The sequence below is a fragment of the Indicator indicator genome, chromosome 18, assembly GCF_027791375.1.
Source record: "Indicator indicator isolate 239-I01 chromosome 18, UM_Iind_1.1, whole genome shotgun sequence".
In the NCBI taxonomy this organism is placed as follows: Eukaryota; Metazoa; Chordata; class Aves; order Piciformes; family Indicatoridae; genus Indicator; species Indicator indicator.
Genome location: NC_072027.1, coordinates 7,144,595 through 7,166,745, shown reverse-complemented (window position 1 = coordinate 7,166,745; position 22,151 = coordinate 7,144,595). Strand labels below are relative to the sequence as shown.

At 60.8% G+C, this 22,151-nt stretch overlaps 5 protein-coding genes across 6 annotated transcripts; 3 read left to right on the top strand and 2 right to left on the bottom strand.

Annotated features, from left to right (window-relative positions):
- Positions 1–164: 164 nt before the first annotated feature.
- Positions 165–8,462, bottom strand: FAM193B (family with sequence similarity 193 member B). Its single transcript, XM_054389099.1, has 10 exons — positions 8,130–8,462; positions 5,942–6,181; positions 5,018–5,240; positions 4,631–4,840; positions 3,919–4,333; positions 2,728–2,923; positions 2,085–2,321; positions 531–1,557; positions 355–430; positions 165–261 (listed from the first exon to the last, which is right to left on the bottom strand). Exons 1-10 carry the CDS (start codon positions 8,460–8,462, stop codon positions 165–167), a joined length of 3,054 nt encoding a protein of 1,017 aa, XP_054245074.1.
- A 2,136-nt stretch (positions 8,463–10,598) lies between these two features.
- On the top strand, positions 10,599–14,294 carry LOC128973156 (lateral signaling target protein 2 homolog). The gene is made up of 12 exons (XM_054389376.1): positions 10,599–10,640; positions 11,361–11,501; positions 11,578–11,715; positions 11,882–12,084; positions 12,167–12,256; positions 12,366–12,455; positions 12,592–12,693; positions 12,786–13,016; positions 13,122–13,243; positions 13,327–13,440; positions 13,968–14,080; positions 14,163–14,294. The coding sequence occupies exons 1-12, from the start codon at positions 10,599–10,601 to the stop codon at positions 14,292–14,294; spliced, it is 1,518 nt and encodes a 505-aa protein (XP_054245351.1).
- A 978-nt stretch (positions 14,295–15,272) lies between these two features.
- MXD3 (MAX dimerization protein 3) lies at positions 15,273–16,228 on the top strand. Its single transcript, XM_054389223.1, has 5 exons — positions 15,273–15,442; positions 15,535–15,564; positions 15,667–15,781; positions 15,871–16,039; positions 16,119–16,228. Exons 1-5 carry the CDS (start codon positions 15,273–15,275, stop codon positions 16,226–16,228), a joined length of 594 nt encoding a protein of 197 aa, XP_054245198.1.
- A 591-nt stretch (positions 16,229–16,819) lies between these two features.
- Positions 16,820–18,698, bottom strand: PRELID1 (PRELI domain containing 1). Of its 2 annotated transcripts, none has more exons than XM_054389157.1 (5): positions 18,555–18,698; positions 18,049–18,274; positions 17,853–17,966; positions 17,494–17,572; positions 16,820–17,092 (listed from the first exon to the last, which is right to left on the bottom strand). In XM_054389157.1, the coding sequence occupies exons 1-5, from the start codon at positions 18,644–18,646 to the stop codon at positions 16,956–16,958; spliced, it is 648 nt and encodes a 215-aa protein (XP_054245132.1). In that variant the 5' UTR covers positions 18,647–18,698; the 3' UTR covers positions 16,820–16,955. The 2 variants fall into 2 exon arrangements, with proteins under 2 accessions (XP_054245132.1, XP_054245133.1); XM_054389158.1 differs by having other exon boundaries at positions 16,820–17,059.
- Positions 18,699–18,877: 179 nt separating this feature from the next.
- On the top strand, positions 18,878–21,508 carry RAB24 (RAB24, member RAS oncogene family). The gene is made up of 8 exons (XM_054389232.1): positions 18,878–18,994; positions 19,463–19,531; positions 19,637–19,715; positions 19,807–19,874; positions 19,979–20,078; positions 20,477–20,527; positions 20,612–20,674; positions 21,093–21,508. Exons 1-8 carry the CDS (start codon positions 18,878–18,880, stop codon positions 21,155–21,157), a joined length of 612 nt encoding a protein of 203 aa, XP_054245207.1. The 3' UTR covers positions 21,158–21,508.
- The last annotated feature ends 643 nt before the right edge of the window (positions 21,509–22,151 follow it).

Genomic DNA, 22,151 nt, shown 5'->3' with positions numbered 1-22,151 from the left:
GATGTGGGGCAGGAGGATGGGGCGGTCCCCGCGGGGCAGGAGAGCACCAGGGCCCCCCGCGGAGGAGGGGACCCCACCGAGGCTGGGTGGGGGGCCCGCGGGGCAGGGCGGGGGGCACAGTGAGGAGAGGCAAGCAGCCATGGGTGGGGTGGTCCCCCTGCACCTCACTGGGCTGCACTGGAAGTGGTTTTCTTCAGGGTGAAGTTGGTCCAGTTCACTGCCACCTTCTGTCGGGTCTGCTTGGCCGAATCCAGGCAGAACCTGGTGGGGAGAGGACAGCCTCAGTCAGCTGCCAGCCCCTCTGCACCTTCCCACTGCTGCTGGCAGGGCTCAGCCCTTGGAGCTTCCCCTCACCTCTTGAAATACTCCACTTCTCTGTCAGTCTCATCCATCTCCACCCCGTCTAGGTCCTTGGGCAGGAACACATCATCTATAAAAGCAGAGAGAGGGGTCAGTGTGGCTGTACAGGCAAGGGGCTGGCAAATGTCATAGGGTGGATGGCAGGGCAAAGCAGTGCTCCCAGCACTCACCAATCGAGGTATTGGATTTCTCCACCTTGTTCCGGCTCTTCCTGCTCTTGCCCTTGGGCTGGGGGGAGCCCCCCAGCACAGGGAGGGCAGGCAGCTGCCTGTCTCCAGCAACCAGGGCAGGTGGCTGCTGCACTGGCTCCAGCAGCTCTGCCTTGCCCTCTCCCCTCCGGCCCTTCCACTCGCCACTTCTCTCCTTTTCTGTCCTGCTGCTGCTGCAGCCCCAGGGCTGCCCCTTGCCATTCTCCCCTGGCTCAGCACAGCTGCCAGCCCGCTGTGGCTCCAGGGCACTTGCCTTGGAAGGGTGCTTGATTGCCAGCACCTGCCCCTTTGCACCAGGGCTCTCCAGCCAGCCCTGTCCACTAGGCATGGCAGTAGCACCTTCCCCTTTCTTCACCTGCCCACCCTGCCGCTTGCTCTTCCGCTGCCGGCTACCTGCAGGCACTGGCACTGGCAGTTCTGGCCCTTTGGGCTGTGGCCCCTCCTTGGGCTCTGGGCTCAGCTCACTGTCATCCACAGCAGAGTCTGCAGTCTTGGACTGCACCCAGATCATACGGGAGAGGCTGGGTACGGCACTGAGACGCTTCACCACCCCATTCTCGGCTGCCACTGGGGCTGGTGGTGGCTCCCCAGGGCCCTCACCCCATCGGGGAACCAGCTCATCCTGCAGCAGCGTGTGGCTCTTGGCAGGGCCCAGGCTGAGTGGGGCCAGGGCTAGGTCTATGTCCTGGAGGTCAGAGGAACCATTGAGGTGGGAGAGCAGGTTCTTCTGTTCCAGGACAGCTGCCTTCTTGGGGAAGTCATTAACATCCAGGTTAAGGTCATAGACACTGAAGCTGGCCCGGATGGAGTCCTTGATAGTGTTCTTGATCTCCTGTAGCCGGCTGCTTAGGAAGCTGTTCACCCGCTCCAACTCCAGCTCTGGCCACTCCAACAGCTTCTCCTCAGCCACCTCCCTGGCCTGGATGGCTGCAGGGCCATGCTCTGCCCGTTTCTGGGCCTCCGCCTCCAGCTGGGCTTTCTCCTTTTCCTGCAACACAGGTGCCATTAGGGTCATATTGCCTGGGCCACAGCCCTTCACATGCAGGCCACGAGCCTAGGTGTGCATCAGCTTTCTCATGCAGCCAACCAAAGGGCCATCACTCAGCATGGCCACCCCATGTCTTCCACAGCCTCAGAACTGTCTTGTGTCCTCCTTGGGACTGCAACAACCACCACACTCCATGCCAGCCAGATGCCGCTCTGGGCACGAAGCCTCAACTTGAGCCATCATGGCACTGTCTGTCTCCACCACAGATGCACGGGTGTTTGTCACAGCTGTGGCACAGAACAAGTAGGACAGTGCAGTCCAAAGAGCCCAGGAAGGCTGTGCCTCTGCAGGAATAGAGGCAAGCAAAGCCCTGTACAGAGCCAGCCACTGATGTCACCTCAGGGAAGAGAGGGGCAGCGAAGGACATGGCATTCAAATCAAACATGGGTGAGATGGTAAAGTCTTGCAAGAGAGTTGCCCCAACCTCCATCCTGCAGCTTGCAGCACTTCCCTCTGCCCAGCCTCACCTTCTTCTTCTGCTTGTGTCGTGCCCGCTTGGCTGCCTTGGCACTGTTCAAGGGCTTAGGCTCTGTGCTGTTGATGTAGTCCAGCAGCTCGTCCACATTGCGGTGGTCCACAGCAGGCTCTCCTGAGCTGCTGTTGTGCCCTAGTTTCTGTGGCAGCTCCTCCTTCCTCTTGGTGAGACGCGAACGCAGCTTCTCCCGGATCTCAGCATAGTTGCGGCTTGTGGGAGCCGCTGGGGGCTGCGGGAGGCAAGCGCTGTCAGCCAGGCACCAAAGCCAGGGTCACACATGGGCAGCCCCAGATCCCCCAGAAGACTCCACCAACCTCCCCAACCGTTCCTTTCCCTGAGGTCTCAGTGAAACAAGTTGGTACAGTCCCCTCTGAACTCATTCCCACTGCAAAGCTACAGGGTTTGGCTGGTCATGCCAAGCCCCAGGGCTAGGCAGGTGGCTATGAGTCAGGAGCAAGGGGACCAGCTGGATGCTGAGGCAAGATAGCAACAAAATGAGGGATACGTGTGCCAGCAGGGAATAGCCATGGCCAGACTTGCCCACCTCCACACTCTTGGCATACAGACTCTGCAACATCTCACAGAAGAGCAGAGCGCAAGAACCAGGGGGGACTGCAGACCAGCCACTCACTCACCGCATTGTGGCCGAAGAACTCACAGTAGCAGCAGTCACAGAACTTCCCATCTTTCTGGTTGGTAGAGGAGGAGGTACAGGAACTGCGCTCCGAGCTGCTGTCCTCATCCTCCCCGAGTCCCTCATCTGCCTCACAAGGCTGTGGCGGATGGCAGCTGGTACCATTTGGGAATTTGTGCCCTTTGCAAGAGGGCTCCCTGAGGAGAAAGGCAGAAAGGCAAGAGGTGAGTGGGAGCCAGGACGTCTCAAAAAACACCCCCACTATGCACGCAGGACTAGTCCTCCTGGGCAGCCTGTGCCCAAGTAGAAGGATGCGCAGAGCAGATAAACCCCCTCCCCTGTATCCTCCTCCTCCTCCGAAGATGGCAGAGGAGCTCTCAACAGAAGACATCTGTAGCTCCTCGCCCCCCAGGGCCTCCGGCAGTCAGGAGGCTGGTGCACCAGAGCTCCAGAAAACAATGTCCCTCTGCCAGGCCACAAGCTGATTCCAGGGCAGGGAGCAGTACTCACTGGGGGCAGCAGGTAGCACAGGTGAGAAACGTTGGAACTGCATGCAGCTGCCAGACAGCCCCACGTGCAGGCAGGCCCGGCTCCCACAGGCACAGACTACCCAGCTCAGAGACAGGGAGGCCAGGGCATGGCCCACAGCACCAATTCCTCGAGCTCCAGCTCGGGACCTGGCTGGCTCTCCACAAGGAGCACTAATCAGCAGAGAGGAACCAATGCCCGCGACTCAGTGTGCTCTCTTCCAGGGCACAGGCAGCCCAGAGAGGGACAGGAGAGCAGGTGAGCAGAACAAGTCCACAGGCTTCATCTTCTCGAGGACCTTTGCTCAGTGCCACAGCTGCCCGACGGATCTCACTGACAAAGGTCCTGTTGGCCAACAGCAGGTTGACCACGTGCTTCCTTTGGGTCTTTTAGCTGGAGGAGGAGCAAGCACAGTCTCTTCTGCACCACAGTACTAAAGGACAACCGCAGGGAGAAGACATGTGGGTAGAGAAAGAGCTAAACCCTGAGAGACCAGCGGTCTGCAGCAGCGAAACTGACTCGCAAACACAGTGGCTCTCCACACCACCACGCCAGGGAAGCTGGTCCCTTTGCAGGGAAAAGCACATCCATGGACAGGGGGGGAGAAAGGGCACACTGGCCAGCAAGGAGATAGGCTAGAAGCAGGCAGGGCTCCTCTACTCACCTGTTTGTGCTGGGCAGCTGGTGGGAGGTGGGAGGAGGGATGAGCGAAGTACTGCAGTGCCCATTGCAGGGATGAGTGCAGCCTGACAGGGGAGGTGGCATCTTCAGCAGTGGCACGTTGGCAGGGGGCAGGTGAGGGCTCTTACACGACCCTGGGCTGTGCGAGACCGTGCCAGCAGGAAGGGGCTCAGATGCTGGCTTTGGGGCTGCTGCCTGCATGCTGGGCACAGGGAAGAGAGCAGCCTGCGGAGAGGTGGCCAGTGGGACATGAGGTGGGGAACCAAAGGGCCCTGGATGGGCAGGCGTCTGCTTGGAGGGGATCAGTGCTGGCAGCTGGGAGGGGAGGCCGGTGGGACTGTTAGGAGGAGCAGTGAGGTCCGAGTGCTGATGATGCTCTGAGGAGTGGAAGACCTCACCTGCAGGAAGGAGCAGAGACAGTCAGACCCCAGCTGTTCTGAACGGGCCAGAACATGCTTAGAGCCACCATCACCTCTGCATGGCCCACTTCTCCATGGGACAAACCTTGCCTCATCCCAGGTAGTAGAGCACCCAGGCCTAAAAGCTATCTTGGCTCACAAGAAGCCTTGGTGGCACTTCATTTTCCCCACAGGACTCACCCCTGCCCCCAGAAGGCAGAGGAAGGAGAAGGTGCTGGGGCACTGAGGACTGTGTGGGTTGGGAGGATAAGACTCACCCTGCCCCTAGGCACAAACCTGGTGGGGTGGCCCTCCGGCATATGCTTTTGAACTGCTTCGGCAGCGTCTTGCAAAAGTCAAGTGAGGTAGGCAGAGGTGAGCCCGGGGCAGTGCTGCTGGAGGTGGAAGATGCTGTGTGGCTGTAGGGACAGGCCTTGAGCCCCAGACCCACTGCAGGCACCTGGCTGGCACACTCTGGAGAAAGAGCAAAGCTGGAGTGCTTGTCACCTGGAAGGAAAGCAGAGCTAGGGCCAACTCCCAGCACCCTCTGCTTTTGCAAAGGGCTGAGGCATCCTGCTGGCACTGGCATTCAGACACACAGCCTGCCTGACCCTGCTGGGTGCCCACCTAAGCCAAAGTTCAGGCAGAAAGCTCTGCTCAACCCCACAGCTAGCTTCAACTCACCTAGTACAGAAGGGGGGGCCCCAAGGGGGTTGCCCTGCACAGCCCCGTTGGTGTGCTGTGAGTTCCAGAGGCCCGAGAGCTTGTGAGCAGACAAGAAAGAGCTGGGGTCCCAGTCCCCTGAGTTCCCGTGGCACGAGGAAGAAGAAGAGGAGGAGGAAGAAGAAGAGGAGTGGGGGCCACCCCCACAAGATTGTGACTTGCAGGATGTGTGGGATAACGAGACCTGGCAAGGAAAACACAGAGTGAAGCACCAGCAGGCTGGGAAGGGAGGCCCTTATCCCCAGGGCATCAGCATCAAGACTTCCTCTACTGCCCTGAAACAAGGCCCCAGCACACAGGAACTGCTCCTGTTTTGGGGATGGCAAACAGCCAGTCCATCCAACAGCAGCACAGTCTGGCTCCCAGGGCCCCTACCAGCATGGCTGTGCCAGGCCAAGGGCCACACACTTGCTCTGGAGCCACTCAAACCTGGCTGAGGTTATAAAAAGCCAAGCAGTAAGGAGCTGCTCTTCCCCTGAGCTCCATGCATGGGCAGACACCTATCCTGGCACGTGCTGTTGTGCCAGGGAGACTCAGCGTAACAGTGGAGAGCAATCAGGAACAGAGGGGATGCAGGACAATACAGAGTTGAGCAGAGCTGGCAGAAAAGCAGTAGCACTGTCAGCCTCGCCAGGCAGGCAGCTCCAACAGAGCAAGGCTGGTGGGCAAGCCTCCACAGCACCTCAGTCTGCCCCACCACAATCTCTCCACAAGGAGCCAGCAGCAGCCCTGGGGAGGGCAGCATAGCTGCAGGGAGCAGCAAGGCTGAGATGTTTGAGGTGCTCAGCTCTGAGCAAGGAGGGGACCCACCAGGCCAGCCAGTGCTACAGGGTGGTGGGGACCACAAGCCCCAGCCTTTCCAAACCCAGCTCCATAACTGCTTACTGCCAGGGCCTGCTCCTGCACTGCCCGCCGCTCTTCCTCCTCCACACTCTTCCGGCAGCTCTGGCAGATCCATAGTGGCATTTCTCCCAAGAGGTTCTGTACGAGCGTTGGCACAAAGTCTGGTGGCAGCCTCTCACCCGGGGAGACCAGCCCATTGTGGGATGGTCCTCCCCAGTCCTTGCGCTCCCGGTGACAGAGCAGGCAGCATGTCTGCACTGACTGGTTGGTTGTGGGTAGCACCTGCAGAAGGACACACAGACTATGAGTCACCTGAGATATGACCTGCCACACAGCAGTGTTCCAGGTCGGCACAGGTGTGGGGCAAATGAGGCAGCAAATGAGACCCTGGGACGCCAAACCAGACAATTTCTTGAAGGATAACATGTGGCACTACACCTTCTCCCACAGGAGGAGAGCAGCATCAGACTACTCAGCTACTGCCAGCCTTCCACGTGCTACCTAGGAGGCATTTTGGACCCTTGGGAAGACTACACCATGTTAAAGAGCCAATCCCAACACCAAGCAAAGCTGGGAGGCCACCAGTAACTCCCACTCTCACCTCCAGTGCAGCAGAACTAAGGAGACTTGCAGAGCAAAGCAAGAACCACAGAAACTGCCATACAGGGGTACAGAACAGGGGGTCTGGCAGTCACAACCCTGCTCCTTGCCCATCGCGGACCCCCCACTGCATCACCCGAACACCCCAGGCCCTCCCACCCACCCCTTTGTTCTGCATAGGCCATGGCGCAGATGTGCCAGGGTAGGGTGCAGCCCCCGGTGCCGCTTCGTGCTCTCAGCACGGGGCGGGCAGGCTGGGGCGTCCCGCCCAGCGCTGCGGCAGGAGCGGTCCGACAGCCCGCAGGCTGGCTGAAGGGCTGACAGCCGTGACGAGCCCGGAGTGGCGCGGGCGAGGGGCCCCCATTGTCTGCCGCCGCGGCGGGGCCCCGCCACGATGAGCCGCACATTGAACTGCTGCTGTGAAACAGATGGCGTCTCCCGGGCTCAAGGTGAGGCAAAGGTCAGAGGCCAAGGAAAGCAGAAGGGGCGCATAGCTCCCCTGGCCACCCGCCCGGCCGGTCACGGAGAGGAGAGGGCTCCCAGGCCCCCCTGTGTCTCAGAAGGGGCTGGCACAGACACTGCCGCACACAAGAGAATGGCTCTCCACGACCCACCCAGCGCATCCAGACCCAAGGCCACCCCTGTGCTCCTTGCCCACGACCTGCAGCAGGCAGCAGCAGCCAGGTGTATTGGGAGATGTCAAGCGGCAAGAGGTGCCGGAACCAGCCCACAGCCTGCTCAGCAGATGCTCAAGCCACCTGCCATCAGCAGGGCTGGATCCCTTCTGCAAGAAGCTGTGGAACGCTCCCTCAAGCACACCATGCCACCCAGGCAAGCACCCCTGTCCCCAAGCCCTGGCCTCTGCTCTCCAAAGTGCACACAGGTCTCACGAGCAGAACTGCAAGCTCTCCTTACATACAGGGACAGAGTAAAGGGTGCACAGACCCTGGGACTAGAAAAGCCCTTTGCTTTCACGCCGCTGAGCACTGCTGGTCCTGCCAGAGGGGAGCAGCATGCAATGGTGGGGGACTGGCTCCCTGGCTCATTCACCCCCACCAGCAAAAGCTGAGATGATCTTCCCTGAATGACTGGGAGACAAGCCTCCATCAGGACACATGTTAGTGGGAACCTCCAACACCCCAGCCACCTCCAAGAGGCAGCACAAAGTCCCGCTGCAGCTCAACACATCCAAGGCTACTCCACCACCCAGCCCAGCAAAGCCAAGGTCAGGACGCTACCCGCACACCCATCCCAGCCCCAAGCATGCCCCAGAACGCTGTGAAAAGCAGCCTTCACATCCCAAGGCGGTCACGCTCCCCAGAGAAGGGCTGTGACTTCACTTCCCACCTTCCCTTCTCATCTCAGCACCACTAAGGGGTACCCCGGCAGCGTGGCTTCCCCACCACGACCTCCGAAGGTGCAGAGAACCCTCCCAAAGTGGGAAGGGGGAGATGGGAGACAGCAGTGCCTCAAGCAAGGGTGTGCCTCAGGGATACTCCGAGGTGGGAGTCAGTGCGGGGATGGAGTAGGGCCCAATGGGGATCCGGGGGAGGCCCCCCCCGGGCCCTACCCCATCCTCGAACCGAATGCGATTCCCTCAGAGGCAGGGCCGCAGGGCCCAATTCGGTACCTGAGCGGTGGCTCTGCCCGACTCCCCGCTGCTGCCCGCTGCCACCACCACCTCAGGCGGGGCGGGCGGCTCTGGCGGCGGCGGTGGTGGAGGGGGAGGAGGCCCGCCATCGGAACCCGTCACTCTCTCACGGCGAAACCCAGAACCACCCGCCGCCGCCACCACCGCCGCTGCTGCTGCTGCCTTATTCCGCCTGCGAGTCATGGCGAGCGCGGCCCAACACCCGCCGCAGCCAGGACAACAGCCAATATGGCGGCACGGCCCGTCAGGCCCCTGCCCGGGGGGAAAGAAGGGGAGGGGGAAGACCCGACAAGGTGAAGCCGCCTCCCCCATCTTGCGAGAGGGCAGCATCACACGAGAGCGCGCCACCTGTCGGCGGGGAGGCGGTGGTGGCGCCGTGGTGATCGGCGGCTGCAGCCCTACCTTCCCACTCCCCCGAGTCCTTTCGCTAAGCACGGCGCTGCACAGCCGGGATACACTCCGGGAACCAGGATAATATCGTTACGCGGCGGTGCAGACGGGCTGGGAACACACACGCGCACTCTAGGGTCGTGTAGGAAGGCCAAGGCAGTGGGCAGTGTGCTGGACATCTGCAATAGACTGGTGGTACCAGCGTAGCAGGACCGGGGTGCAGGCGAGCTGTGAACACACCTGTACCTGGCAGGCAGTGTGTCTGAGGCTGAGGAAGTTGCAGTGCAGGGGTACACCCACAGTACTGAGAGTGCTCTGGTACATAGGGATGAAGAGCAAGAGAGGCTGGAAGCTATGTATGCATTGTGGTAAAGACCAGGGCAGTGCTAATCCTCAGTGATAAGCACATGCCCATGGCCTCAGCCTTCCCAGGGGTGGAAGACCCCATGGCACACACGTGGAAGACCCCATGGCACACATGTGGGTTTCCAGACCTTCTGCACCCCATCTCTGTGTAGCAATGCCCCTCAGTACCATGGGTGAATCCCAGCTGTACAGCCCCATGCTCAGTGTCAGGGTATCCTTGGAGCTGCAAGCCCCTACATAGACAGGACAAGATCTGCATGCTGCACCCTGTGCACTGTTCCTACAGCAGGGCTCTCCTGCTCCTCCCATGTAGCACATGCCCACTGCCCCAGCTTTCCCATTGCTTCCTGAGCCCAGGCTGCTCACTGGGGTCCGCTGCCCACTACACCAGGCCCTGCAGCTCTGGGGTACCCCCAGGGTGCCCTCCCCAAGGGAGCTGGAGGCAGATCACACCCTCACATCCCTGCACCCTTTGTGCCACCCATCACCCCAAAGCCTCTCATTGTGGCACTGGTCTGCATGAGGCTACACCTCACTCTGTCATGGGAGCTGCACTTCTGGGGTGGGGTGGAGTTTGGTGCTGGTGACACAGGGATGATTGGTGCACTTGGCCGCCATAAAAAGCCTACAATGGCACAAACATGCCCACAGCTGTTGGACAGGCAGTGCTCCAGGCTTCTTGTTTGCACAGGGACTCCCAGCCATGGCAAGCAGCACAAGCTGTCCAACCAAAACCAGAGCCCAGAGCCTGTGGGGACATACAGAGCCCCACCACCAGGGCTGGTCCTGCACCTGCAGCTGGCTGGCTCAGTTTGTGTGCTGTGGGGCTGCTGTGACTCAGACACTTCCTCAAGCTTAGGTGGTGTCACCGTGTTTATTTAATCGTCTTCGGTGGATTTTTTACTGGTGAATCTACCCCATTAGGCTTCCAGCCACCTGAATAATCGGCATCCACATCCTGTGCCCAGCAGTGCCAGGTCCGGTGTGGTGTAGGAGCAGTTGCCTTCTTCTGCATAGACAGGGTAGTTTGCCGTGCTTTGACCAGTCGTTCCCTTCTGCTCCCACCAAAAAGGCTGCTATGCCCCCTTCCCGCTGCACCTCACCACACCCCGCACAGCCCGTGCAACAAAGAGCAGGCGCGTACCTGCGGGAGCCTCCCTCTGTGAAGCCCCCCACCAGCCCGAGGATGCTCGGTGCTAGAGGGGCCATAGGGCTGGATCCATAGGGTGTCCCTGCCCCCAGAAGACTCAGCTTCGGGAGGCTGCGTAAAGAGGGAAATCAGGAGGGCTGCAGAACTGGGAAGGGACGACCTTGGCACCGGGAGAGGAGAACCATGAACCTGAGGGATTCTATCTGTGAGCTGGAGCCACGAATCAAGACTGGAAGGTGTCACCGGTTAGGAGAGCTGGGGCAGCCAGAGGGGGCACCTTGCCAGCCCCACAGGGCCCCCGCCCTCATCCACCCCGCCGCAGGGAACCGGTTCGTCGAGCGGCAGCAGCCTCCCGCCACACAGCAGCAGGAAAACTCACGGGTCCCGCCGGGGGGAAGGGACCGGTCCACTGAGTCGTCCCAGTGCTGGGACTGGGTGGCCCCCGCTCCGGTCCGCCTCCGGGCGGTGCCCGGTGCCGACCCGCCCCGTCGGCGAGCGGCGGGCGCGGGGAGCCGGGTGGCGGCAGAGCTGCGGGACGCGCCATGCTGCCCGCCGCCCTCCGCCGCTGGCTGCGCCGGCCCAAGGTAAGAGCAGGGGGGAGGGCACCGGACTTGTAGCGCCCCCCCCCCCCCCTCCCCGCCCCGTCGAGGCTGCCCGGAGGCTCCGCTGGCACCGAGCTCAGGGGGGCGGCGGGCCCCCCTCGGGGCGGAGCGAAATGAGGGAGTGGTGCCCGGCCCCGCGGCTTGGGGGGCGGTGGGAGTGCGGGCAGGATCGGGCGTCTCGGCGCCCGTGCCGGTACCGCCCGATCCCGGGGCGAGGAGATCCCTCCCAGGCCTCCTCCGACCCCGCGGGGGTCTGAGGGAGAGATGGGGCCAGGAGCGTCCCTCCGGGCTTCCCAGTCCCCTCGCAGACCTTTCAGCCCGAGCTGGTGTTTACAGCCGCACACGCATCCGTGCCCACGCCGCCGGGATGCGGCTGAGCTTGTTCATCCTGTTCTGCCCCTGGGGAAACTGAGGCACGGGTGGGTGGAGGCTGCGGCGCTTCCCGGGAGGGCTCGGCCGGGGTCCTCCCGGCCTGTCCCCGGGCCCAGACACAGCTCAGCAGAGCTGGAGGTGCCGTGGTGGTCTCATGTACCTGCCCAAGGGGGTGTTCATGGACCCGGAGCTGCCCCACAGGGACTGTCTGCAGGAGAGCAAACCCTAGCATCCACTGCCATGCCTGGCTGCGGGCAGTGGAGAGTTGGGGTTCCGCTGGCCCAGCACCCAGAGGGTGCTCCTGCCATAGCCTCTCTGCTCTCCTCACAGCGCTCTGACCCTCGTCTGCTTTCCCAGTTCTTCTTTGCTGATGAGAGGGTGACACAGGTGGTGGCTGAAATCAACGGGCTAGATGCAGAGCTGGACCCACAGCAGTACCTGGTGCTCCTCAACCAGCTCCATCTCAGCCAGGTATGGCAACAACCTGGGCTGCAGTGTCACCCTAGTCTCCCCAGGTGGCTGTGGGTGACATCCTTGCCTTCCCCAGGCTCACCTGCTGGCTGTCCTGGAGCAGATCATGGAGGAGTGCATTCCCACACAGCGGCACAGTCGTGACTACCTAGTCAAGTTCCCCGAGGAGCTCTTGGTAGGCAACCTGGGGAACCACATGCTCTTTGCTGCTGAGGTGAGCTCAAGGATGCTGTCCCAGGGTAGGCAATGGATTCTGGCACCCCCAGGCTGTGAGGCAATGGGTGCCAGCCAGGACAGCACACCTCACCGCATGCTGACCATGGGGTAGTGGCTGTGCTGCCCTGGATGCTGGCTTCTGAAAATTTTCCTGGTCCTGGTAGTGTCTCCTGGCTGGGACCTTCCTGGAGGTGGAGGAGGCAGATGGGGCACAGCTGCGGCCCCAGGCCAGGAAGCTGTTGTCCAGCTTGGAGCTGGTGAGGACAGTGCTTCGAGAGCAGAGCCTGAGCCAGCCCAGCTTCTACCCAGAGCCTGTCCAGGCTGTGCTTGTCCAGTTTGACCGTCTCTTTGCAGAGTTTGAGCTGAGGTGGGAGCCAGAGTTAGGGTGCTGGGAGCAAGGGAAGCTGTGGCAGGGCCAAAGGATCCTCATGGTCCCTCCATCTCTCCAGCTATGTATCCTCAATGGTGGTGGTGAAGTCTCCTGAAGAGATCTACAGGCAGCAGGAGATCATTGTGCTCTTTTGTGAGACGGTTGGGAGGTAAGGAGTACTACACACCAGGTGGCGAACTGCAGTGACCCCAGTCCCAGGAATGGGGCAGTATCCCAGGGCTCAGCCCCACTGTAAGGGTGTCCATCCTCCCTCTCAGAGCCTTGCGCCTGGGCTACCTGACTCAGGAGATGATTGATGGCTATGAACCACTGCTGATGTTCACCATCCCTCGCCTGGCCATTATCAGGTGAGTGAAGCCCCCTGGAGAAGAGAATGACCAGGGATGGCTGGGTGTTCTCTGCCCTGTACCAGCCTCCTCTCCCCTTGGGGACGTGTGGTCCTGGGAAATGCCCTGACGTGTATCGGGCTTTATCCCCTTGTAGTGGCCTCCTTATCTACCCCGAGGGTCCCCTCAGCTTGGAGCGGAGCCCTGACCAGATGTCCCGGGTCTTCAGCCCCTTCTACAACCTCCTGAAGAAGATCAGGTATGTGGTGGGGGACAATGGGCACCTGTGGGTGCAGCCACAGGACATCACTGGAGCCATGATGTGGGGCTGATGCTGTGCCCTCACGACAGGGACCTGCTGCGGGTGCTGTCCACAAAGGAGCTCTGCCTGCTGGAGAGGAGCCTGTGCACAGCTGAAACGGACCCCTGTGATCTGGCCACCCCACCAGCCTGGGGGGCAGCTGTGGCCAGAGAGGAACCTTCTCCTCCCTGGGGTCTCCTGGAGGTCACACATGCCACTCCAGCACTCCCCAGTGGACTTCCTGGTGTGGGGGATGATGCAGGCACCAACTGGCAGTGGAGGTGTGTGGCAGCGAGGGAGCAGGGCCAAGATAGCAGTTCTCTACCCTCTGGAATGGGATTTCTTATACCACTCCTAGGGTAATAGTAACCTTCTCCCCCATGTAGCTCCCAGCCCCTTGGGAGCAGCCTGGGGCTAGATGCCACCCCAGGTGCCTGCTGCTTGGAGCTGCGCTCCCGCTACAGCAGCACCAAGGATATGCTGCACACCCTTTTCGTCTGCATCTCAGGTGAGTGACTGCCTCACCACATACCCCTCGAGCACCCTGTCCCCCCAACACAACACCCTGACTCCGCTGCACTCCTGTTGCAGGGGTAGCTGATCAGCTCCAGACCAACTTTGCCAGTGACCTACGAAGCATCTTGAAAACGGTTTTCAAGATCATCGCCTCACAGACGGAGCCCTCAGAGGAGCCAAATACCAGCCGTGAGTAACCCCCAGAGACAAAAAGGATGGCAGCTTACTGCCCTGCCCATTGCCCGTCCCTGGTGAGACAAAGTTGCTGCCCCAGGCATAGGAACAACGTGGTCACAGTGCCTAGCCCTGTGTGGCTGACCCAGGCCTAGTTTGGTTGGATCACCACAGCCCTTGTTCCTGCAGAAATCAGTGACCCATGTGTGGCAGATGCTCCTCGTGTGACTGAATGCCCCCTGTGCTCCAGCCCTGCAGAAGAAATCAGGCTCCAGAGGGCAGGTAGGGGGCTGCCCAGGATGCCATGGCTCTGTGGCAGGGTGCAAAGCTGTGGCTGATCCTGCCCCCATCCTGCCTTGGAGGGTCTGGCTACCTTGGGCAGCCCCAGGAACACAGGGACAGTTGCCTTGTCCTGCCTGAGTCTGTCTCAGCAGAGCAGCCAGCCCCATGACATACTGGAGCATGGGTCACGCCACGGGGTAGGGGACATTCCTAGGGCTAAAGCAGTGATGGGGAGCTTTAACCAATGTTTTGCCCAACAGGTGGCCACCATCTGCCTGAGTGGGTGCCAGACAGCACTTGCAGCCAGTGCTCTGCATGTCGCTCACCCTTCACCCTGCTCCGTCGCCGGCACCACTGCCGGAGCTGCGGGAAGGTAGGGGAAGATCAGACTGGGGGTGTGGGGTCCCCCTGGAGACTTGGCTCCACTCAGCACTGCTCTCGCCCTCTCATGGCAGATCTTCTGTGCCCGCTGCTCACCTCACGCTGTGGCGCTGCCGCACTATGGCCAACTGAAGCCTGTCCGTGTCTGCACACACTGCTATGCCACACACCTCTTGCCTGCAACCCGGTGCACCTGGAGCCAGTGAGAGCCCCCTGTGCCAGATCCACATCTGCAGGAGGCTGCAGGCCTGGTCTGGGGAGAAGGGGCCACACTGGGGCTGCTGGGCAGCTCCGTGGCCTCACAACTCCCTTTGGGCTTGGGTGGGCATGGTGGTAGGACCCCACACATGGCAGCAGGGCACATGCATATCAGTAGGACCGGCCATGGCTAGGGTCATGGTAGGCACAGGATCGCTTCACCAGACGCACCACAGCCATGCCCTGCTCCTGGAGAGTCGGCCAGTGCCATGTAACTGCCCCCCGTCTGGAAACGTGTGGGAAATCTGCTTCGTGGTGGCTTTTATTTCTAGGTGAACTTTGGCTGCTGTTGGGTCCGGGGCAGAGTCTCCTCCTGGGGCCTGTCCTGAGAAGGTGCAAACAGCCTTCACGTGACGGCGGGTGCCCCGGGCCGGGTCGTGCAGTGCCTTGGGACTGGCCCTGGCCCGCGGAACCGACGCTCCCCTCCCTCATCTCCGTCCCCGCCCTATGGTTTTAATAAAGAGTTAAAGCCGCCTGTCAGGGCGCTGTGGTGCGGAGACGCGGCGGTTCATGCGGGAGGGAGGTTGCGGGGGCAGCCGATCCGGGCCCGGAGACACCTGTGAGTTACAGGAAGAAGGGTGGGCGAGAGGCTGGGGACAGTGGGTGCTCCGAATGGGCCGGGTGGCCGTGCGGGATGCACACGTCCCCGTTCCTGCCTGGGTGACATGGGCGCACACACAAGCCCCGACACGCCGCAGCCCGGGCGTAAGCGCCAGCCCCGAGCGAAGGAGGCGTATCCCACTGGTGGGCGGAGCCCGGCGCTAGGGGGCGCGTCCTGCCGCGCCCCTCCCCACGATTCAAATTTGAAGCACGAGCTTTCCCGCCCGAAGTTGTTTCCCCGCCGTGCTGATGTCAGCTCCTTGCAGCCAATGGGCGTGCGGCGTCCCCCTGCCGCGCCCGCCCCCTCCTCCTCCCCAACCGCAGCCATGGAGCCGGCGGTCACCAGCATCCAGGTGCTGCTACAGGCGGCCGAGTTCCTGGAGCGGCGGGAGCGCGGGGCGGCCGGGTCCCGGTGCCGGCCGGGCCTAGCCGAAGCCGAGCACGGCTACGCCTCGCTCTGCCCCGCGCGGTCCCGCCGGCCCTTGGGCAGCGTCCGGTGAGCGACGGGGCAGAGGGAAACGGGGAGGGGGCACCAGGGATAACATGGCCGGTAGTGCCGGTTCTGATCACCAGGGGCTTCTCCCGCAGGTCGGTGCACAACGCGCTGGAGAAGCACAGGTACTAGGATGTGGCGTGGGGTAGCGGTGGGGAGGAGGGTGGCCATGCTCGCGTTGCTCTAGGGCTGACCGCCGTGTCGTCCACCTCCACTACCGGCCGCAGGAGAGCCCAGCTCCGGTGCTGCCTGGAACGACTGAAGCAGCAGGTGCCAGTGGGCACGGGGTCGGCTCGTTCCACCACCCTGAACCTCCTACACCGTGCCCGGCTTCACATCCAGGTAAGTGGGAAGACCCTGGTGGCTCTCGGGGCCGCCCAAGTTGGCGGCCCTGCTCCGGACCCTGCTCACAGTTCTCTGGATCTCCGCAGAGACTGGAAGAACAGGATCTGAGGGCACGGAAGGCTAAGGACCGGCTACATAACCGGCAGCGGAGCCTGCGGCAGCGACTAGAACAACTTCTCTCGTCTGCCGGTGCTGGGGAACGGACGCGGGCTGACAGCTTAGACTCGTTCCAGCTCTCGGAGCCCTCTGAGGGAGGTTAGTCGAGGCAGTGTGGGCGGGCAGGAAAGGGGAGGGGAGCCTGGCAGAGGCGTGACGTGGGCTCTCCGGTGGCCAGAGGATGACGAGATAGAGGTGGCTGGTGCAGTATTCGGTGGGGACCTGCTGCCCAATTTCGGCACCGGGAGGGACCACAGCTACTCCAGTTCCCGCAGCCTCGCATCCTGACAGTGCCTGCTATGTTCCCTGCACTGCCTGCTCGCCTCTTCCCTGCTGACCTCCGCAGGAAATAAAGCCTCATCAGGGCTCCTCACAGCTGCCCGGGTAAAGGGTCACAGGTGGGGGCAAGTACCCAACTTGGTCCCTCCACTGCTGGGCTGCTGAGTGGCACTGGCACTGGCCACTGTGCTGGGTGCACAGGGCTGGCACAGCACTGTGGCACACAGCATGCGATGCAATGCACTGTCATAGGGCCTGGCTGTCACATAGACACCCTCCCATGCATCCTGGGCAAGCTGGAGGCTGCCTGGCATGGGTGTGGGCCCCAGCAGGCATAGCTACAGGAGGACTCTGCCACACCTGGAAAGCCAGGAAGGGAAAATGAATGCATTAAGCAACCTGCCTTCATGCTGCCACGACTGTTCCCTTCTGTTGTATGTATCCAACACTATTCTAGTAAAGGCACTTGCTTGAACCCCTGCCTGCGTTTTGCTTGTAAGCCTAGAAACCCAGCAGTGGCTGGGCCTCTGTAGCAGAGGGCAGCACCAAGTTTTCTCTAGCCAGGCCAGCCCCAGGGTGAATCAGAGGTGGGAACAGATTCTTTAATGATAATTACATCTCAGAGAAGATCTAACAGCAGCTGATTGTCAAATTTATACAGTTTGTTTAAAAATATAAAATCTAGGGAGGCTCCTATCTGTTCTGGTGCAGCCAGTGCCCACCTGTGCTGGGCCCCTCACACGTACTGCTTCTTTTTGGTGGCTGCCTTGCTTGCCAAGTCCTTGGCTTTCTCTGTAGCAGCCAGAGCTGTCTCCTTGGCTTTCTCGGTCGCTTCTTTGGCTGTCTCCACCAGTGTTTTGGACGGAGCTTCTCCTGTAACATGGAAGTTGTTAAACCAGCTCCAGCAGCTCCCTGCCCTGACTGGCACAGGAGTGGCAGCTGATGCAAGCTACATTGGCCCCACCACTCCCCCATATAGTGGGGAATATGAGCACAGCGCTCCTGACCTGCGTGTGTCAGGGCATGTTGCAAAGAGGAACAGCAGACACGTGACTGCTTCTCTCCCTTCTGCCTGTGCTCCACCCCTGCACAGCCCTGACAGAGCTGCCTGGCTGCTTTCCTTAGGAAAAGCAGCCTGCGCCAAGACATGGAGGCAAAGGCAAGGATTTCACAGTTGGATTAGTTCAAGACCTGCCCGTTGACTGGAGTGCCCATTGACCTGTAACTCCAAGAGACCTATTCTAGCTAGTCCCAGCCTGCTCTCAGGTGCTCACCTTGCATTTTGGCTAGCACATATTCAAATCCCTTGGTGCTCTTGGTCACATTGCTTTTGAACCTGGCCAGACCAAATTCCTGCAAGGGAAAATTTAGTGAAGGTGCAAGTCCAGCTCCCTGGTCACACACAGCCCCTGGGGCTTTGTCCCAGGTTGACCAGTCCCAAACATCCTGTGGGCTCAAGCTCACCAGCAGCTATGGTTCTGGGATCCCAAGAACTCATAAGTATGGAGGAAATGAGGGTAAAGGGTGGAAAAAAACAGCACAGGAAAAGGGTAGAGCAAAGGGAGCAGCAGCTTTAAGGTCTCTCCAGTGAGAGGCGATACTTAGTGGTACTTCAGTGTTTGGCAGTGCTCACCTGGACAGCCCGTGAGACGCCAAACAGGCTGGAAGAGACCCAGGCTTCCCGCTTAACCTCAGTCCAGTTGCTGTTCTCTGGGTTCACCTGGTACACACAGCGTTCCTCCACCACCTGCACAAGGCACAACCTGGCTGTGAGCACTGACCAGCACCTGGGCACACACCAAACTGCATGCCTGCTTGCAGACACCTACCATAAGACGTGCATGGTTGATGTTCCAGGTGAATGTGGTCATGGTTCGGTTCTTGGGGTCCACGATAGAGTCCTCCAGGATGTAGACGGAGTGGGCGACGTTGGCTGGGAAGAAGCGCTCTGCCCAGCGGGGCATCCGGTTGGTCTTGGTCAGGAGCCGCCGGGAGAGCAGCTTGTGGTCCGCCGTCACCTCCCGGTGAACAATGTCTTCGGTCAGGACATGTTTGCTACAATGAAGAGGAGGAAGAAAATATCAGGCTCTCCTCCTGGCCAACAACCACCCCGGGGCACTGCAGGGAAAGAAAGCTGAGGTGTTAAGGGGGAAGAGGAACCAGCGTCCTACAGGGAACCCCTAGTGTGGGCACCCACTTTGGAATGGGGCAGGCAGAGGGCCTTCATCCCGGTGGACCCCCGCGAAACGGACCGGGGTGGGGGACACGAAACCCTGAGGATCCCTTGGAGGAGGGCGGAAGGCCGCGGCAGATATCGGGGAGGGGTCCGGCGCACCTGTAGGGGTTGGGGTAGCGCTGCCAGAATGCGGCGAAGACCTGGTCCCAGGGCCCCTTGAGGACGCCCAGGCTGGCACAGTACTTCCCCATAGGCCGCCTTCGCCGCTCAGGCCCACACCGCTGTTCCCTTTCCGGCCCGCGCCTGCTGGGCGGCCGCCATGCGGCCTCCGCCCGCCCCGCCGCACACTTCCGCCTCGCGCAACGCACTTCCGCCTCTGGCTCCGCCCTCATCGTACCTTGCGCTTCCGCCGCGCCCGTCCCGCCCCGCTCGGTGTCGGCCCCGCCCCGTCGCGGCGGCGGCGGCGGCGGCGCGGTAGGAAGATGAGCGGGCGGCGGGTGGACGCCAAGGTGGTGCTGCTGGGGCAGGAGGGCGTGGGCAAGAGCAGCCTAGTGGAGCGCTGCGCCCACCGCCGCTTCCGGCCCGGGCCCTACCAGAACGTGAGTCACCGCGCACTGGGCCTGCTTCAGACCGGCCCCGCTTCGGACTGCCCCCGCGGCCCCGTGGCGGTTCCTTCTCGTCCCTGGGGCAGTTCCCTCGTGTCTATTTTCTCTCCGCGGGCTGGTGAACCCCTGTATCCCTCGCATCTACCTGGGTCGATCCCCTCGTTTTCCCACTGTTTCCCCGGGCCGGTGCCTCCCGTTCCTCGGGTTCCCCTCGTGTTCCCAGGCCAGATGCCCCCGCATCCCCGCGCAGGACTCCACGTCCCCGTGTCGATGCCTCCCGCGACCCCGGGCCAGTGCCCTACTGCAATGTTCCCAAGGCCTGTCCCCCTTGTCCCTTTGCCGCATTCCCAGCTGGATTCCCGCGAGTTCACGGGCCAGCTGTCCTGCGCATCCCTAAGTAAGATCCTACCGCGTGCCCGGGCCGGTTCCCTGGGCCGGCTCCCACTGCTGCTTCTCTTCTAGACAATCGGTGCTGCCTTTGTGGCCAAGGTGATGACTGTAGGGGAACAGACGGTGACCCTGGGCATCTGGGTGAGTGCAGGGGTGAGGGACATCCCAGCATCTCATTGCCATCCCAGTGCATGGAGACCTTTGAGACCCTTGGCCACCATCTGAGCACTTCCCTGTCACCTCCAGGACACAGCTGGCTCAGAACGCTATGAGGCCATGAGCCGCATCTACTACCGTGGTGCACGGGCTGCCGTCGTCTGTTACGGTAAGGGCATTGTGCCATGGGCAGGGGATGACACCAGTTGGTCAGGGTTGTGCATACGATGGAGGGAACAGACCCTGATCCCTCTCTCCAGATCTCACTGACAGCAGCAGTTTCCAGCGAGCCAAGTTCTGGGTTAATGAGCTGCAGAACTGCGAGGAGGTATGGCCGAGCTGGGCAGGGCAGGCTGCAGAGCCTTGTCTGAGGGGAAGGGGAACTGTGGCAGTGCCGGTGGCAATGCCAGGACCACATTTCTCCTGCTGCAGGGCTGCCGGATCTACTTGTGTGGCACCAAGAGTGATCTGCTGGAGGAGGACAGGAGGAAGCGGGGTATGGACTTCCACGATGTGCAGGACTATGCCGATGGTATGAGTGGACACTGTGTGGGTGAGAGGTGCTTGTAAGCTGGGTAGTGTGAGCCCTTTTCAGGCTCCCACAGCACCTAATGGGTGTAGAGTGGAATGGAGGTATTGCATCTGGGAGGTACAAGGAGCTCTACCCTTGCCCTGGATCTACAGCAGTTCTGGTGGCACTAGGCACTGGCAGTGAGGCCCTGGCTCTGCTAGGGACCTATCTGGGCACAGCGTGTTTTGACGTGGGCAAGCATATGGTCCGCTAGGCTGAGGGGACAACAGTGGAGCCCTACCCTGGGCTGCTGCCAGCCTGCTGTCAGCGGCTGGGTCCAAGGGGTAACTGGAAGGACCTGAGCCCCTGGGGCCACATCTTGCACCTACAGCAAGCACTAACCTGAGTCCTTGTTTCAGAGATCAAAGCAGAGCATTTTGAGACCTCCAGTAAGACAGGCCAGAGTGTAGGTGAGTAGCTTCCTCACTCCCAGCCCTGTCCTGCCCAGTGGTGGGGACTGCCCACACCTACCCTACCCCTCTCTCTCTCCCTAGATGAGCTGTTCCAGAAGGTGGCTGAGGACTACATCCACTTCACCGCTTTCCAGCTGATGACAGGTGAGCACGTGGAATTTGTCTTTCCCTCAGCACCCTGTGGGGTGCAGATGCCTCAGGAGGATATGGAAGACCAGTACTTGGGGTAGCAACTTTCCTCAACCCCACTCTCTCTGAGGCTGCTACAGCTTCATACTGGGGTTGTTCTGCCAAGCTTGGTAGCATCACCTCTGCTCAGGCCCAGTTCAACACATTTGCCCAACTGGGCCACAGATGGCCTTTGGCTAGGAAGCAGCCATGGTCTGGCAGGACCAGTACTCAGCTCTGCACCAGGCCTGTCCAGGCATGCTCAGCCCAGTTATGCCTGGGAAATGCTGTGGCTCTGAGCCCTGCCACTTCTGCTGGGACACCAAATCCCTCCCCCCTGGGACATGCCATGGTATGGATGTGCCAGCAGCTTTGCACCCCTGCTCTCTTCCAGAGGAGAAGAGTGTCGACTTGGGGCAGAGGAGCAGTGCCTACTTCTACAGCTGCTGCCACCACTGAGACCTCCTGCCAAAAGGGAACTGCTGCTGTCCACTGGGCAGCTGGCATGCACCGGAACCCTCAGTTTTTTTACCTGCTGTGTTTTAGCTGTATGGGCCCAGACGCAACGTTGGCAATGTGCAGCCTCATGGACTGCTCTCCTCCTGGCAGAGGGCTGTGCCATGCAGGGCTGGGAGCCACAGGACATCATCCCTGGGGACTGTGTCATCCAGCATTTGCAGGAGCTGCTTCCCCAACTCACTGCTGTGGCCCAGCAGGGGCTGTAACTTATTGTCTCAGAGACGTTTCCCGATTCTCTGCAGATTTAAGTGTCTTCTCTGGAGGTGTACAATGTAAATAAAACACGTTGTGGTCGGAGCCAGCCCCTTGCCTGCGCTGCTGCCAGGGTTCTCCCATCCCTGCCCTGGGTGCCCAAGCGCAGCCCAGTTCCCTCCGCGCAGCAAGACAAACCACAAGAGGACATCGAGAGTAAAGTTAAACTTTACTTTACAGTAATTTTTCTTCTATGTACAAAGAATTACAGTACATGTTCTGGGAGCACCTGGGCAGGGCAACCCTCTTTTCATTACAAGTTTCACATACACAGCCAACAGTCTAAGGGGAGCAAAATGAAAGTAATCAATGGTCCAAGACTCCCCCCTCTCCCTCTTCTAAAAATAATATACATGCTGGAAATATGTAGGTTTCTCTCACCTGCTCTGGTGTCCCCTCTTAGAACTGACAGATCAGCCCGGCCAGGGCCAAGCAGCCACACATGCCCCCTGCAGTGCTCACCCCCCAGTGCCTGCTTGTAGCTCTGGCTAGCCCCTGCCTCAGCCGGGCACTTTGACTTCCATCAGGTTTTCCTCTGGGGGTTAAGATCCTCCAGGGGACCCCTTTTCTGCCACCAGTCTCCATGAACAGCAGACCTTAATGGGAGACAAATGCAGCATGGGGCTGCTCACACCAAGGCCTTCCCCCACTCCCTGAGCAAACCTGCTCACAGCTTCAACCA